Here is a 15,821-nt window from a genome sequence, read left to right as displayed (position 1 = left end):
TTTTATTTTTATTTTTATTTTTATTTTTATTTTTATTTTTATTTTTATTTTTATTTTTATTTTTATTTTTATTTTTTTATTTAAAAAAAAATTAAATTTATTTTTATTTTTTACAATTCCCAGCATATTGCATACTCAGTGTCTCAGGGTGAGCGCTACTTCTTCTACGCGTTAAGGCTCAGAAGTGGAAACTTTTAATTTTATATACATTTTTTGAGCATTCCAGCAATGCATTCAAATCGCGCAAAAAAATTAATTAAAACAACAATACAGAAGTGAAGAAGAAAAAAATAATTTGAAACTCTACCCGGAGACGGGAGCACGCATGATGTCACATTCTTAGCGTTTTTGCCCCGAATGCCTCTATTTAGAAGAGCTTTATAGGCTTATCGACGCAGTTGTTGCAAACACGTCAGGGCTTGCGCTACACATCAGGGCATTGTTTCTGCATATCAATGTGTAAAAATCAGAAATGTTAACATTTAAACTTGCTTAATGCAGCTTTAAGGTTGACTTCCCCTTTAAAATAACCGCCTCATGGTTTTATGAATCAATATCAGGCTCGAAAAGGAAATTCGATCGATATTGATCATTCAAATTTTTTTAAACCCAGCCCTACGTATTATTAATTTCCTAACCTTCATTTGTTATGATTGTTAATCTTCAATATGTTTCCGATAACTTTCAACGGATATGCACATGGCAGAATCAAGCGGTTTGGGGGGGGGGGTTGTTTACTTATTGCTTCAAGTTACTCTGTGACACTGTTTGACTTCTAAATGTATTCTAATAGAACCCCCCTCCCCCATATCCCATTTGTGCAGTTAATCCTTTAGATGCTCAGCAAGATGAAGTCTCACAAGATTTGTCATGTGTGATGTCAAACATAATGTTTTGAACTTCCAAGCACAATCAGCTGTATTGATCGCTGCTTTTCCTCCTCTTCCAGGCTTTTTGATGTGTGTACAGTGTCTCGGACTAACCGCGAAACCAAGCTCACCCTGGTCTTTGAGCACGTGGATCAAGACCTGACCACCTACCTAGAGAAAGCCCCTGACCCCGGCGTGCCGCCAGAAACCATCAAGGTAATGACTAGTGACTACTAATTTACAAAAGAGTTGACGACCATGTAGCAAGTTTCAATAGTTTGTATTCAATTGTTTTGCTTATAAAGCGTCACTTTTCTAAAGTGGTTTACTTCAGAATTATTACTTGAGATTCTATTTTAGATGGAAACTCAAAAGGGAGATATTTGCTAATCCTGTGTGGCTTGCATGACTACAGCCATGTCTGTTTGGTAGTGACTGAGCTTTTTTGACCAAAGCAGACTGCAGTTCTTTTCAACAGCAGATCTCGCAGGGCGTTTTTAAAGGCCGGCACATGTGGCAGACGGCCTCCAAATTAAAGGCTCCTTCTTTTTTCACTTGGCCGTCTCTTTGCAATATTCAAGTCTGTGCTCAGAAAACAAGTGTGTCAATTAAGTAATCAAATTTAAATGCTTCAGCTTTTTACCCAGATGTTTTAAATGTGTTTGTAATAGTTATACTGTGTGGGGCCATTATGAGCCAAAGGAAGTCCCGACGTCGGTTACTCCAGAGCGCTCAATAAAATGCTCTGAGTGTTCGCTTACAATTTGCCCAAAGGTCGGAACCGGACGCGCCATTAACCCTTCCTCTGTGACTGGCTGTTTTATTTTAATCTTTCCCACAAACCTCTCTCTTTTTTGGAACTCTTAATCGTGTTTCACCCCTAGGTCCCGTGATTTAACGTACACAATACTGGGGAGTTATGGCTCCATTTTTTGGGCCTCTGAGTTTAAGTGTCAGTTTTGTAATGGAGAACTTGTGGAAGCTAGAGTATCTGTCATTTTTTCCTCCCCAGGGCCAAGTTTACGTGTGAACGTTCTGTGTCGTGCTGTAATATTGATGATAAACTGTGTAAACATAGACGAAACAGGTGGATCTGACCTGAGGCCTTTATCAGAGGTTTAGCTAAAGACAATGTAGTGTCTGGCGCTGTAATTTCTTGCTTGTCTCTGTGTTACTTTATATCCTCACTATTCAGTTTTTTTTAAATCAACAAAGAATATTGTTACACCTGCTATATAAGTGATGCAATTTGTACCATTCACAATTTTACTAACAAGCGAAGAAAAAACAATCAGTAGCTCATCGGATATTTTAAACATTTGTTCTCAGTGTATTCTGTTAATATAAGCTGGTTTAGACTCTAATTGATTTGATTAAAGTAATTGTGATGCATTGTAGCACCCTATAGTGTGATAATTTAACGAAAATGTAATAATGCATGCAAATGTAATAAAATGTACACGTAAGTCGATCAAAAATGTAATTAAACCCAAGGTAATAATTTCACAAATGTAATAAATTGGTGGATCAGACCTGATAATGTAAAACTTGACAGATAGTATAATATGTAAGGATTTCAGTCCAAAGTTCTACTTTTTTTTTTGAGAATCAAATACTGTTATATACGTTCACAGAATAAAAAACAAAAAAAAAACAAATTTAAATGTTGGTGATGTTTCAGAGTTTATTTCAAACCCCAAAGTGTATTTTTAACAATGTCTGAATTAAATGGAGGTCAGTGTTGGAGTTATTTGTCAGAGTTGAATTATTTAGTGTTAAACCAACTCTGCGCAGAGTTCATCAAAGTAAGCCCCGCCCTCTTGATTAGAACTGCTCTGCTGCAAAGAATTCTGGGAGTGCTAAATGTTACAGCTAAATGTAACTGTTCTTTTTTAATTATGCTATTTACATGATTTAATGTCGGACATATATTCTCAGGAAATTATAAGGTGCTGCAATGCATGAATATATTCAGGTTCTAACGTTTCCCCAATTTTTAGTTGCTTATTATGGATTATATAATATATATATTTTTACAGACCAAATAGTTGATTATGAGTGAAATAATCAGTAGTTGACAGTCTGATGCATTATTATTATTATTATTATTATTATTATTATTATTATTATTATTTCCCCTGCTTGACAGCTATGCTGTTAATTTCATCATCAGATCTGTGGAGGTTGAGCCACCTGTTGAGTTGGTTTGGGGCTCCTCGTCACCCCCTCTTTGCTTTCCCTTAACATCCGTGCAGCTGGAGCCATTGGAAGACAAAAGGACAGTGATGGATTGACAATATGACACTGGCTCCATCCCTTGTTATTTCTAGAACAGTGGACACTGCCCAGTTACTCACCCCCCATAATGTCCCCACGAGACAGCAAATTCGTTGGATTGAATCAAATTGCGGTGTCGGTTAGATTTGGTACACGCCTAATGTTTGCATTAACGTTAACAAAGCTCAAATACTAAAGCAGCATAAAACCAGCCACCCCGCTCCTTGCCACCCTGTCCACCTCTGCCCCCACTCCCCCACCACCACCCACTCGGCTTCAAGACCCACCACATGCTCATTGATGAAAGAGGCCCTCCTCCAGGAATTAAATGAGCTGGAAGGACATCAAGCGGCCCAGCTACCCCAGGCTCGGTGCGCCTCGGCCGGGCCAGCGCTTGGGTGTCACCCACCCTTCTCCGCTGCCGTCATCCAGGCTACCACAGCTCTATTCTCTTGAGCCTATAAAGAGGGAGGTTAATGAAGCATGGGGAGGGAATTACACTAACGCTAACCGGCAGATGTCCCATATTGTGCCTCGCTACAATAAACAATATGGCTGCCTTTGGTGCATTTGCATTAGAAAAGGAAGCATACCCAGAAAGCCATGTTGTGGCTGCATCTCGCAGGGGGCTTACTACCTTCTTTTTTTTTTTCCTGTTACCCCTGTTTTTGGGAGGTCAAACCTGTTGCCTTTTTATGTGATATTGTCTCTTCCAAGCCAAGTTGGCCCGAGGACTTTTCCGAGTTCTAAAGCCCATTCATTGACTTTTTTCCGAGTAACTTAAAATGAATATGATTTTAACTTTGCCACACTGTTATAACTGGGTATACTGTATTTTATTTGCCCTTTTTCCAGCCATGATGGCTGTATTGTTTGCCATTTCTCACTTTTAGTGGAAATTGATATATCAGAGAGGAAGGTGCTGAGGCCAAGGGGGGCGTCATTGTTTGTGTTTGTCCAAGAGTCACACTTCTGAGGTAATTAGTGTTTACTAGCAAATCCTGCTGAAAGGAAGCACGGTGAAATGGTTATTTAAAGCAGAGAGGAACTGACTGGGGGGTGCTATTGTGTCAGCGCGCGCACACCCACACGCACACACACGTCAAATAACCAACTGCCTCCCTCTGTTCTATGACCCTGTCTGTCTGCTGCCCTCCTCACTAGGTCATGGCTGGATGGAGATGTAGAAAGGAAGGTCTGTTTATGCATCCTGCCTGCCCTTGGTCAGGACCCCCATACAACCCCTCCTACCACACACATACACACAAACATTTTTACACACACATGTTTGTACTCTCTCAAAATGGTTGGGTCAAAAATAGACTGACCTAACTTTTTGAGTTATTAAACAAATTAAATTAATAATCCATTATAATAGCTTTTTTGGGGGGGGGGGGTGTATTCGTTTGACCTAACTTTTTGGGTTAATTGAATAACCCAATGGAATTTGGTCATTAATAAACTGACCCAATTTTTCGAGTTATTTAATCCAAAATGTTGGGTCAAATTAAATAATAGCATTCATTTGACCAAATTTTTTGGGTCAACTGAATAACCGAATTGAATTCAGTCAAAAATTAACCGACCCAACTTTTTGAATTATTAAACCCAAAAAGTTGGGTAAAATTAAATTCATAACCCACAAAGCAACCCATTTTATGGGTTGTTTTGGGGATTATTCATTTGGCCCAACTTTTTGGGTTAATTGAATAACCCAACAGAATTTGGTCAAAAGTGAACTGACCCAATGATTTGAGTTATTAAATCCAAATGTTGGGTCAAATTAAATAACTCACAAGTTTTGTGGGTTATTTATTTGGCCCAATTGTTTTGGGGTCAACTGAATAACCCAATTAATTTGGGTCAAAAATGGACCAACCCAACTTTTTGAATTATTTAACCCAAAAAGTTGGGTAAGATTAAATTAATCACCCAGAAAGCAACCAATTTTTTGGGTTGTTTTGTGGGTTATTCATTTCACCCAAATTTTGGGGTTAGTTGAAAAACCCAAAAAGTTGAGCTGGTCCCTTTTTGACCCATTTTGGGTTATTCATTTTTGACTCAACTGTTTTTAGAGCGGCACAAACTTTGACCCCCGACAAGCTGAGGTGCACACAAATAGGAATGCTGTGTTACGTGAACACGGGTCCGGGGAACACGCCGTTTGTGTGTATACAAACGTGCACACTCTTGGCTCCTCGGGTCCATAGTACACGGTGGGGTGTCCCATCTCCTGCAAAGCACAGCAGCCAGCCCCGCGCCGCTTGCTAATGTTTTCTGCTTGAGTGTGCAGGCCTCTTTGACTCACTCACCAGCTGGTCAGCCAGTGAATAGAGCTGTGGGCTCAGCTCCATGTCACTTGTGAGGTCTTGGCTGGGGACGTTTTTTGGGGGAGGGTGGGAGGCTGGTGGGCTAAGGGGCATGCGTGTATTTACAGGAGAGAGTGTGTATGTAAAGGCTGGTATAAGACACCAAAAAACCCAAAAGGTGTGTGTGTTTTTTATTGGCTTTCATAAACAGTATACATCCAACTGTTCCCCTTCTGAATTTGGATATGTCAGCTGGTCTTTTATTGGAATACCATAAACGATCCAAAACCGAAGCTCTGCCCTTTTGGTATGAGCTTTATTCTCGAGCCAAAACCACCACTTTCTTTATCAATGGCTCGTTACTTGTTTACAGGTGCAAGACCTGTTTTGGGAGCATTTCAGTTAGGAAGGAACAAGTCCAAGCTGGTTCGACATAGTTGCTTTCTCCCCGCGCTAGTTTACTTTAGCTCAAGCGTTATTGATGCAGTGCCTTTGGCCATTTCTGAGGTCAGCCCGTGGTCATAAAATGAGAGGGAACGCCAATTAACTCCAGCGGAGCAGCTGCTATGAAACAGAGCTCCGGGCTTGTATAGAGCGGGGGCCTCCCTCTATCATTTGTGTGTGTGTCAGTTATCAAACATCTGCCACAGTCGAGAAGAAAAGACACAGGCCTCCTCCGTTAACTCCTTTACTACCAAACTGTGTCTGCCGTTTCGGTGAGGCTTGTGACATTCAGGTTATTTGAGGCCAATGTGATGCGGCAATTGTTGCTTTGTGAATGTATCATGTCATTTTTAAAATGATCTTTTAATAAGATGGCCAGATTTTCTAAATTAAAACAGGGACATTACAAATTAATTTTAAAAAATCAATTATACAATAAATTCTGATCAGGCAGTATTTATAACAAATTCACATCCCTAATTTCTATGGATGTTTGAGAAGTCGTACTGTGTGAGTTTGAACGCACCTCAAGTCAACTGCCAAATGTGAGTGCGTAAAGTACTCTTTTTTTTTTTTTTTTTTGCTCCTCTGTGCAGCTTCCGATCGCTAAATTCTAGCACTTTTTCACGTCTTTTTATTTATATCACATTGTAACAACGCGTTTGGTCTGACTACGTTTCCCATGATTCTTAATCACAGAAGCAGGAAGTAGTTCTACTTTCGGTACGACGTAAAGGTGAATGTAAAAATAAATTGGTTTAATCGAATGAATCATGACAACTGTTGAACCTGATTGACATACACATGGCCACAATTGACTTTCTCACTGGACTTAAAGAAATAAGCTTTGAAACCAGTTTATGTCCATTGTCTGTTTATACTACAATGATATTTTTCTTAATTAAAAATGTAATGAAAATTGTGGTGCTTTTTGGAGGGTCTGAAACCGATAAATGGCATTTAAATTTATTCAATAGAGAAAACCTGTTTGATACATAAGTGTCTCGTTATGATTTTGCTCATTAAACAGATTAAAGTCAATGTAGCACTGTATTTTGAAAAACCTACTTTTTTTATATATATATATTGTGATTATAGTGAAATTATTTAAAAAATAAATGATTCGCAAAAAAATTATGTATTGGCTTCTTTTCTTACAGGATATGATGTATCAGCTGCTCCAGGGGCTGGACTTCCTGCACTCGCACCGTGTAGTTCACCGTGACCTAAAACCCCAGAATATCCTGGTCACCAGCGGAGGACAGATTAAACTAGCCGACTTTGGTCTCGCCCGCATCTACAGCTTCCAGATGGCTCTCACATCTGTGGTGAGTCCACATCGCACGGCTAATAATGTCCGTTCTTAGAGTTATTTACCCTCTACCGGATGAATCGATTTGTGATTCCTAATTTGCTTTTCTTCTCCATTTTTTCAATCAAGTAAATAGTAAATAGTGAGCCTCATGTACGTTTTCAAAATGAATGAATGAAATCCCCACGAAGTTACGGGAAAAGTGATGTAAATGTGATGTAGCCGGCGCTCACAGGACATGAATGGGCAGTTGAGTCACATGATCGAGTTTCCCAGTGTAAAGTGAGAGCCAAGGGCCCCTGTGGCCCTTCTCAGGAATCCCTCAGTGGCAATAGTGGACAGGGATGGAACAGATGAGGAGACACGGGCACTCCTCCCTTTCCCGCTGTCGGTGCTTTGATGTCCCACTGTTGAGCTTGTGGGCTCTGATGACCAGATAAAATGGAGACTGAAGGACTCTTTGGAAGTCATTGAATTGGGGGAGAGATGAGACCTTAAAGATATACAAATGTTGCTCGGTACGTTTTTGTCCTTAATTATCTAGCAATATTTTCTTACCAGCCTTGATAATTAGCTTTATTTTGTCTTATTTTTTTGCTTGCTGCCTTACTTGTCAGTATTTCATGCACATTTTAGGGGCATCTGAAAAGTAGCAGGACCAATTATGTATTTTTTTTTTCCTTATTGAGTGACATTTTGTCTCCGTTTGTGCAGAAGTCTTTAAGGCGAAACATATCTGAAATGTTTCAAATTTGCATAATGCCTCCCTCCACAAAGTTCTGTACAGTGCGGGTTTTGTTCTGGCCATTGCGAAATCTCTTATGACTGGCAAAGGGACGATTTCTGAGGTTGCATTCTAATAAGGTACTTCACCTTCAGGTATGACTGACACATATAGAAACCTGTAAATCATTTGTGCGCACAAAGACATTTAACTTCAGAGCCGGTTTACGCACAGGCACACACACACACACACACACACTCATTTCCTTCCTTGATTTTTTTTTTTACAGCAAAGGCCACAATAATGCAAGTGTGTGAGTTTAGATCTGTGTGGTAGCACAAGTCTTCGGTTCCAGATGAATGTTCCTGTGTCTAAAATTCCCCTTCATCAAACTCCCTGAAACACACACAATCAATCGCACACCACCTTCATTGAGCCATTTTGCGCTTTCTCTGGCTAATAAAGCTTTAATCTATAAGACTAGTGATTCGCATGTACACAAAAGACTTTAAGAGGATCTTCCCGCTTGCCCAACACAGCAGCAGTTATTTAGTCACAGAATGCCACCGTTATTGGCAGACAGTTGGGCTTTGCTGTTGCTTAAGGGAACAAGACACTTCTTTCTCTCTCAGTGATTCATTTTGTACTTTTAAAATGGCACTTATGTCTGATGTGGCCATTGGCATAAAGCTGTTAAAAAGTCCCTAGCTCCACATTTTGTCTCACTCTTACAAATTGAAACTTAAACTGCGCTAATCGACCTTTTACATACACGTTCTATTTGGTTGACGTGGCGTGTTAGCGTAGCGCTGAAGGGATTTGCCAAGAATGACTGTGACTGGTAGTTGTAAATATATGGTTAAACCGAAAACCTATGTTAAAACCTGTGAGGTTCATCAGGGCCGCTCTGGTAGCTTTGTTTGGTTATTTTGACAAAAACGTCGATCTGAAAGTAGATGGTTGCATGCGACTGACAGCCTCATCCATCTCACCATTTTACCATGTTTTAAATTTTTTAGAGCGAGAGAGAGAGAGAAAGAAAGAAGGAAAGAAAGCAAGCAAGGGAGACCACCCATAGGGTTGGTACTGAGGCCTCGATTAGGCTGCCTCTGGTCGTCCCGAGGGGCCAGTTGCTTTGTTAATGGCATTTTAATGACCCAGTCTGGCTATGGCTTGAGTGGCAGGCAGATGGGTAAACCTGATGGGTTAATCTGACATGTCACAGAGGAAAGAGGTGGGCCTTTTTTTTTTTGTAACCAAGATGGCCTCCCAAGTGCATTGGGTGAATCATGTTTGTTTCATCTAGATCACAAGCGGCTTTTGCTTGATTAAAGAGAATGAGCTTATTTAAATCCAATCAATTCAAACCTCTGGATTGTTGGTTCATCAATTCTGGTTACTGTGGACACGCTCAAACTTTTTGGTTTTTTGTATACACTTTTTGAAAACAGAAACAAGCTCTCAAAGTTACATCGCCACATGTTGGCGTGGCTTACATATTACAACATCTTTAGCAGGTCTGTTTCTGGGTCCAACATCAAGCTTCAATGATCCCGCTCTCTAAAAACAGTTGGGTCAAAAGTAACCCAATTATGGATCAAAAATGGACCAATCCACTTTATGGGTCAATTTGACCCAACTTTCTCGGTTCTTTTATACAAAATGACCCAAACTTTTGACCCAAGTAAAGGATCGGACCAATATTTATGCATTGTTTTACACTAAAAGACCCATTTCTTGACCCAAAGTTGGGTCAAATTGACTCAAGTAGACGATCAGTCCATTTCTGACCCCTAGTTGGGTTATTTTTGACCCAACTGTTTTTCAAATGCAATTTTTGGTTTTGTTTTGATGTGAAGTGAAAGCATTGCGACCTCATTTTGGTGTTATGTTCATCTTCACCATTCGCATATTTTACAAACTATAAAACAATTAGCTTCCACTGTCATGCATGTCATGTGGATGTCATTGCTCCTCAAATCGGATTCAAGGAAGATACCACCAGACTTATCGCTTGTTAGCAGGCTTTGAGTCCAAAATATCTTGGGGGTTGCTATATTTAACATGAATAATATTTGCAGCAAACATGCTTTTGTCAAGTTTATCTTTTGTTGGGATATGAACAATAGAGTACCGATATCAGGTATCGCCTTGTGGCCGTTTTACGATCAGGAAATAAAAAACAGAAGAATAGAAAATTGACATTGATTTCATGTATTTTTTTAGGGAAAATGCTATATTGGGATATACTGTATGTCTTTGTTTCAAATTATCTCTCATTGTTTTTATGGGAATTTTATGTCCTAGTGATATCGGTATTTGGTATCGATGACTACTCAACAATTGAATACTCGTACTGGTATGAGTCTAAAAAAAATCTAACATCCCTACTGATACGCAGCAGTCATCTTCATCGCTTCTTGTGAAAGTGGAGGAATCATTTTTTCCCTTATTAAAGGCCTTTTAACAATTAAGCTGTCCCTCTACAATTGCAAAAAAAGAGAAGCACATCCCAGGCGACATAAACAAATTAAAGCCATGTTTCCTGCCCTGAAAACACAAGAATGGTTCTTCTAAATGTGTTTTCATGAACACAATCGACAGTTATGATCTAAAATCTCTACCATATGCGCCATTTTATATATCCGGTAGCACATCAAGAAAGACTTAGGACACGAATATCTGCTTGTGGTTTTTAATAAGAAACTGGTCAGTGTCGAATTCTATGAATTGATCCTTTTTGCTTGAATGCATTTCTGCTATTTGTAAACGGAAACAATGAAGACCAGGCAGGCAACCGGGGAGGAGGGGGGGTCAACGCAGGAGAGCACGTGTAGCACACACTGGGATTGTTTAGATATCTCCTCAAACAGCTCCACATGGGAAAAAAGGAAAAGCCTCTATGCTTTGACTGCGGCCAAGAGCGAAGGAGCTGTCCCACGACTTTAGCTAGCACGTTTAGTTTGGTACATTCACACACACACACACACACACACACACACACACACACACACACACACACACACACACACACACACACACACACACACACACACACACACACACATATATATACTGATTAGGTTCAAATGCAGGTAATGACCTAGCTTTCACTCTTTCTATTTATTTACATTTCACCCTCACGTGCACTGTGCTTCTTTTCGTTGCACGTGTGCATGTACACACATAGCATCACACTCTGGCCTGGCCGAAACGACATTAATTGTCACCAGTCTTTGGCGTTGCTCCAGTTGGCCAAGTGGGGATTCTAAACAGCGGGAGTCATGCATGCGCACACACAAAAGTGCAACGGGATATGGAAGCTGTGTCCGTAGCAGGAAGAGGAGGGGGGGGGAGAAGAAATGACGGCATATATCTGGAATTTTCCAGCTAATGATGTGCGGATGTGGTAGCACAGGGGAGAGAGAGCCACTGACTGTGCTGTCTTTGTTTCACTTGCTGAGGGCCCCATGCTGCATTCCTGTATGCTGTGCATACTTTGGCAACAGTCTGTTTTACTGTATACAGTTTGTCTGCTGCTCCAGCACTTTTCACTCCAGCCATATATCAATATCTCCTTTTTAATCTCTCTTTTATGTCCTTTCTTGGCCAGGTGCGGTGCGATTGTTGTGACTATAAATTGCAGAACAAGAGGGGGAAAGTAGTGAGTGAGTCATGAAATATTGTCGTTGCAAGACTTAATGGGGCCTGTTTGGACTCTCAGGGTGAGAACCTTGTAGACTGTGTTTTTTATCATCTGTGAGGTCCCTATTGTTATTTTTGGGGGGAATTCTTATTTCATATTCTGCCCAAAGAATCAGCTTTTTGAGGGTTGGGGCATCAAATTTAGCATTTGAAAATTTCTTCTCAACGAAGCATTCCCGGTTGTACGTTTCACCTAAAGCCACGGAAATTGAATGGCATATATAACAGCTCTCAACATACAAAAAAAGTATTTTGGAGCCTTATGCTAAACCTAACAGGAAGTCCCTCATATTTGTTTACAGTGGAAATTTTTTTTGCACTTTTATAGAGGCGATATTTTAACAAACACTTCCAACATGATTTATCCGATCTTCTTCAAACTTTTCATCTTCAGATGTTCAAGATGAAAAGTTATCGAAAGCTTTTTTGTTTAGCACACGTTGTTGCTTTTTTTGAGGTTCTAAAAATTTGTGAAATGGGTGAAAACTCATCAAACTTTGCACTCACATCGCACCTGTCATATACATCAATATTTTACAAATTGATTGTGCAGTTTTCAATAAATGGCTCAATAGCGCCCTCTATAATTTTTTAATGAAGCATTCGCGGTTGTATGTTTCACCTACATTTTTTTTTTAATTGGGTGGAATAGACTTATGTAGCCATATGCTAAACCCACCATTTTGAATTTATTTGGAGAATTTTGGGCCTTTTACAGAGATCATATTTTAAAGAATACTCTTGAAACATAACGCCTGGCAAAAATGTTTATATTTTAGCGGGTTCTTGTCCTACGTGACAGTACCCCAACGTGGCCACGGCTGCACAGGCCCTTTTTTATAGCTGCTCGCAGCTCCAGTATTATAATTATTTCTATATCCTTTGCTCTTCCCATATGTGGCTTGCCTACACACCCTGAACCTTTTATCCCCTTTCCTCTGAGATTCACTTTGGCAGACTTTAATTTGTGCTGAATTGCTCTCAGGAATGTAATCACATTCTGACCTAAGACTGATAATGTGTGCAAGCTGAGAAACGCCACAGCACCAAACTGTGCACTTTTTTTCAATTTCAATCTCTTTACCATATTCCTTATTTATTAGTGTGCGGCCCCTCTATTTACTGTGTGCAAGATAAATCAATGGCTATGTCAGTAGCCACACACATTCAACTGATCTCTGCTATCAACTATCTTGAGTATGTTTAATGTTAAATTACCCACAGGCATGATAGATAATTAACTGCAATTAGGCTTTAAAACATCAGACACATGTTTTAGATAACTGGCATTCATTTAGAGCCACACACACTCTCACGAACACTGACGCATATTAATCCCGGCAAAGGCAGGTGCTCACTCAAGTCACGTGCAACCACTCCCACATTGACTAACAAACGCCCACACACTGGCATGCATGCAGCCTATTGTCCGCCGACGCTGTGCTAGCACAGAACGCCGATGGCACGGGTCCAGGCTGCGCAAGTCGCGCGGCCGCGGAGGTCTGACCCAGGAGGTCCACCGGGCCAGAGAGCTCCGCAGTGAGAGTGGAGGACAGTGTTGGCGGCGGTGAGGGGGAGGATGCTCTCAGCTGAAAGGAATGCTCAGAATGTTGTCCTTTAATCTGGAGTCAGCCTCGTACACCGCACACATACTGACTAACTTTTTAGGTTTTTCTCCCTCAGCTTTGTCTGACCCCCCTCTGGTGTTTGTGTTACCATGGAAGAAGGGAAGAAAGCAGCCAATAGAAAGACTAACATAGACCAGCAGAGCTTAGAAACAAAACTCTAACTTCCTTCTTCCTGTCTTAAGTGTATGACCATTTATTCATGCAACATTTGCAGGAATACTGATGTAGACCAAATTACAAAGTGACTCAAACAAAAATGGGGGGAGATAGGCAGAACCCCCCCAGAAATGACTTGCCATAAAAGATCTCCATAAAATCTGTTTCAGAGAAAAACAACAACTCATAATTGAAGAATGATGTGCCTTTTTTGAAAGTGACAAATGGTGTGTGAAAAGGGTGTTAGGGTTATGTCTTCAACACTGTCACACATTACATTTCCTCTTTCACTCAAATGTGCGCAGCTTCATGTACAGTAAAACTTCACTTGAAGAAAGTGGGATTTAAACATGAGCGCATGGAGGAGTTGAAAAAAGAGAACGTAATGGTATGGGGTCTCATCCAGGAAGCGCTTACAATAGAAGCTATTATACTGGGTTTATCGTGCAGTTCAGAAGCATAATGAGAGACCACCAGAGAGTGACTGCGACAAAAAATGGCTTCCAACAACTTGTCAATGTCAGTCACCCCATCTTTCTTCCTGTGTGTGGGGCCACGAGTGATATCTGCGCTTGTGGCTAGGATTTTCGGTTTTCGAAAACCTGAATTGCACTGCAGCGGATATACTTGCAAGCTCCAGGTCTGTGGTTCTTCTTAGAAGGCTCTACGTCCTCGTATTACTTTTAAATCTGCAGGGCTGCATACTTAATGCAGTGAGTGGATGAAAACCACACACATTTAAAGTTTGCAAATGGTAACAATAGTTAGACTAAATGGACCATTTGCAAAGTGTCATAATTAAGTATGTTTTTTTTTATACTATATTTATCTATACACAATACTTCGTCTCTCTTTACATTTCAAAACTAAAGTTATCATGCTAATAGTACTGTCACTATCAAGTATTTTTTTAATAGATTAATCTATCAATTATTCAATCGATTAACTCATTCACTGCCATTGACGGCTATAAACTATTTCTATTAGTTTAACATTTTTCCACTTTTGTTAACAGGAGTATGAAAACCTAGAATTTTTTTATTGTGCATTTAGAACAGATATAAAATTTGTGATTAATCGTGAGTTAATTAATCGAGTGAAGTCATGCGATTAATTACGATGAAAATCGCCTGACGCCCCAAATTTTTTAAATAATCTTTTCTTTTCTTTTTTATGAATTTATGCCAGTAAATGAGGTAATCAACTCAGATTCATTTTACATTTGCATTAAAATGTATTACAAAAGCATTTCCCCCAATTGCTGTTCATTAATCAGTGATTGTTGTTTATTTTGTACTTCGTATAGTAATTATAAAAAAAATAAGTCAAAGTAAAAATAGGTGTTTGCAAATGTCTTATTTTGATTAAACACAGACACACACTTTCATGAAGGACTACAGAAATCACTGAACAGTTACTGACTGTTGATATTCTGAAAATCTGAGGATTTGGACAATTTTAAATTAAAAGAGGGCTCCAAACAATTACGCGATTATTAAAATCTTTGTCGATTAATTAGACAATCGATTACTTGTTAATTTTGACAGCTCTACTTGCTAAATAATTGGCGTTGAAGTAATATGTTCTGAATTAAACATTTTGCCATCTTATATTTATAAATGATCGATTCCAAAGAAAAGCTCACTGTGGCCATCATAAAATATATATATTTTTTTAATTTAAGCTTTGACATTTTTAACTTTCATTTCATTGTAAAAAGTTATACTATTGCATATCAAAACATTCAAATGTTGTACTCACCATTAACTCTAGGTAGATTAACTGTGTTAACATACCTGTACACAGTGGTTAGTGGTCCCAGGAGATGTGGGTAAACAATAAATGTTCACTTTTCTTTTTTTTTAAGTAAGAAAAACGTCCTTAGAAAATATGTGTAAGAAAAATCCATAATTTGTACTTGCTCACAATAATACAATTATGACTTGGTTTATTTATTTAGAAAACTGTATTTATCATGAGGCAAATATACAGTATAAAGTTGCAAAACAGTATTTGTTCAACAATGAACAAAAATAAAACAGAAAAACAGTCCCCTGAGATTGGACCAACACAGCCATCAAGTCTCTGCTGTATTAGTGCAAAGTGCTTCCTTTTGAGCTAAAACTCCAGGCCGCTGTTACAGTTAAGGGCAGTATTTGAATGATTACTTTCCTGAGCATGACCCCGCCCTTCTCTGCCTCCAATTGGCTCATCAGTCATCATGCCTAAAGTTACCAGCATATACCCTGCATTAAACCACTGCCTGTACACATTGCGGTCAAATCTTCCTCAAAAAGTCAAAGGAAGTGTTCTGTAGAGGTACACTGAGCTGAAATATGCTGAAGTCTTCTGATTTTGAGTCATCACTGCATGTATACAAGCGTTTCAAGGCTGCAG

General features: G+C 39.5%; 1 protein-coding gene across 2 annotated transcripts in view; it reads left to right on the top strand.

Moving 5' to 3' along the window:
- The window catches only part of cdk6 (cyclin dependent kinase 6), a 30,780-nt gene that overhangs the window by 4,605 nt on the left and 10,354 nt on the right, over positions 1–15,821 (top strand). For both annotated transcript variants that reach the window (XM_086062642.1, XM_086062643.1), the window contains 2 exons: positions 950–1,085; positions 7,060–7,227. In XM_086062642.1, the coding sequence (XP_085918768.1) occupies positions 950–1,085; positions 7,060–7,227 (304 nt within the window). The remainder of the gene's footprint in view (positions 1–949; positions 1,086–7,059; positions 7,228–15,821) is intronic.

This window comes from Leptonotus elevatus, chromosome 19 (assembly GCF_054856555.1).
Source record: "Leptonotus elevatus isolate MCC_2025b chromosome 19, RoL_Lele_1.0, whole genome shotgun sequence".
NCBI lineage: Eukaryota > Metazoa > Chordata > Actinopteri > Syngnathiformes > Syngnathidae > Leptonotus > Leptonotus elevatus.
The sequence above is the reverse complement of the archived record's forward strand: the minus strand, read 5'-3'. Positions and strand labels throughout refer to the sequence as shown.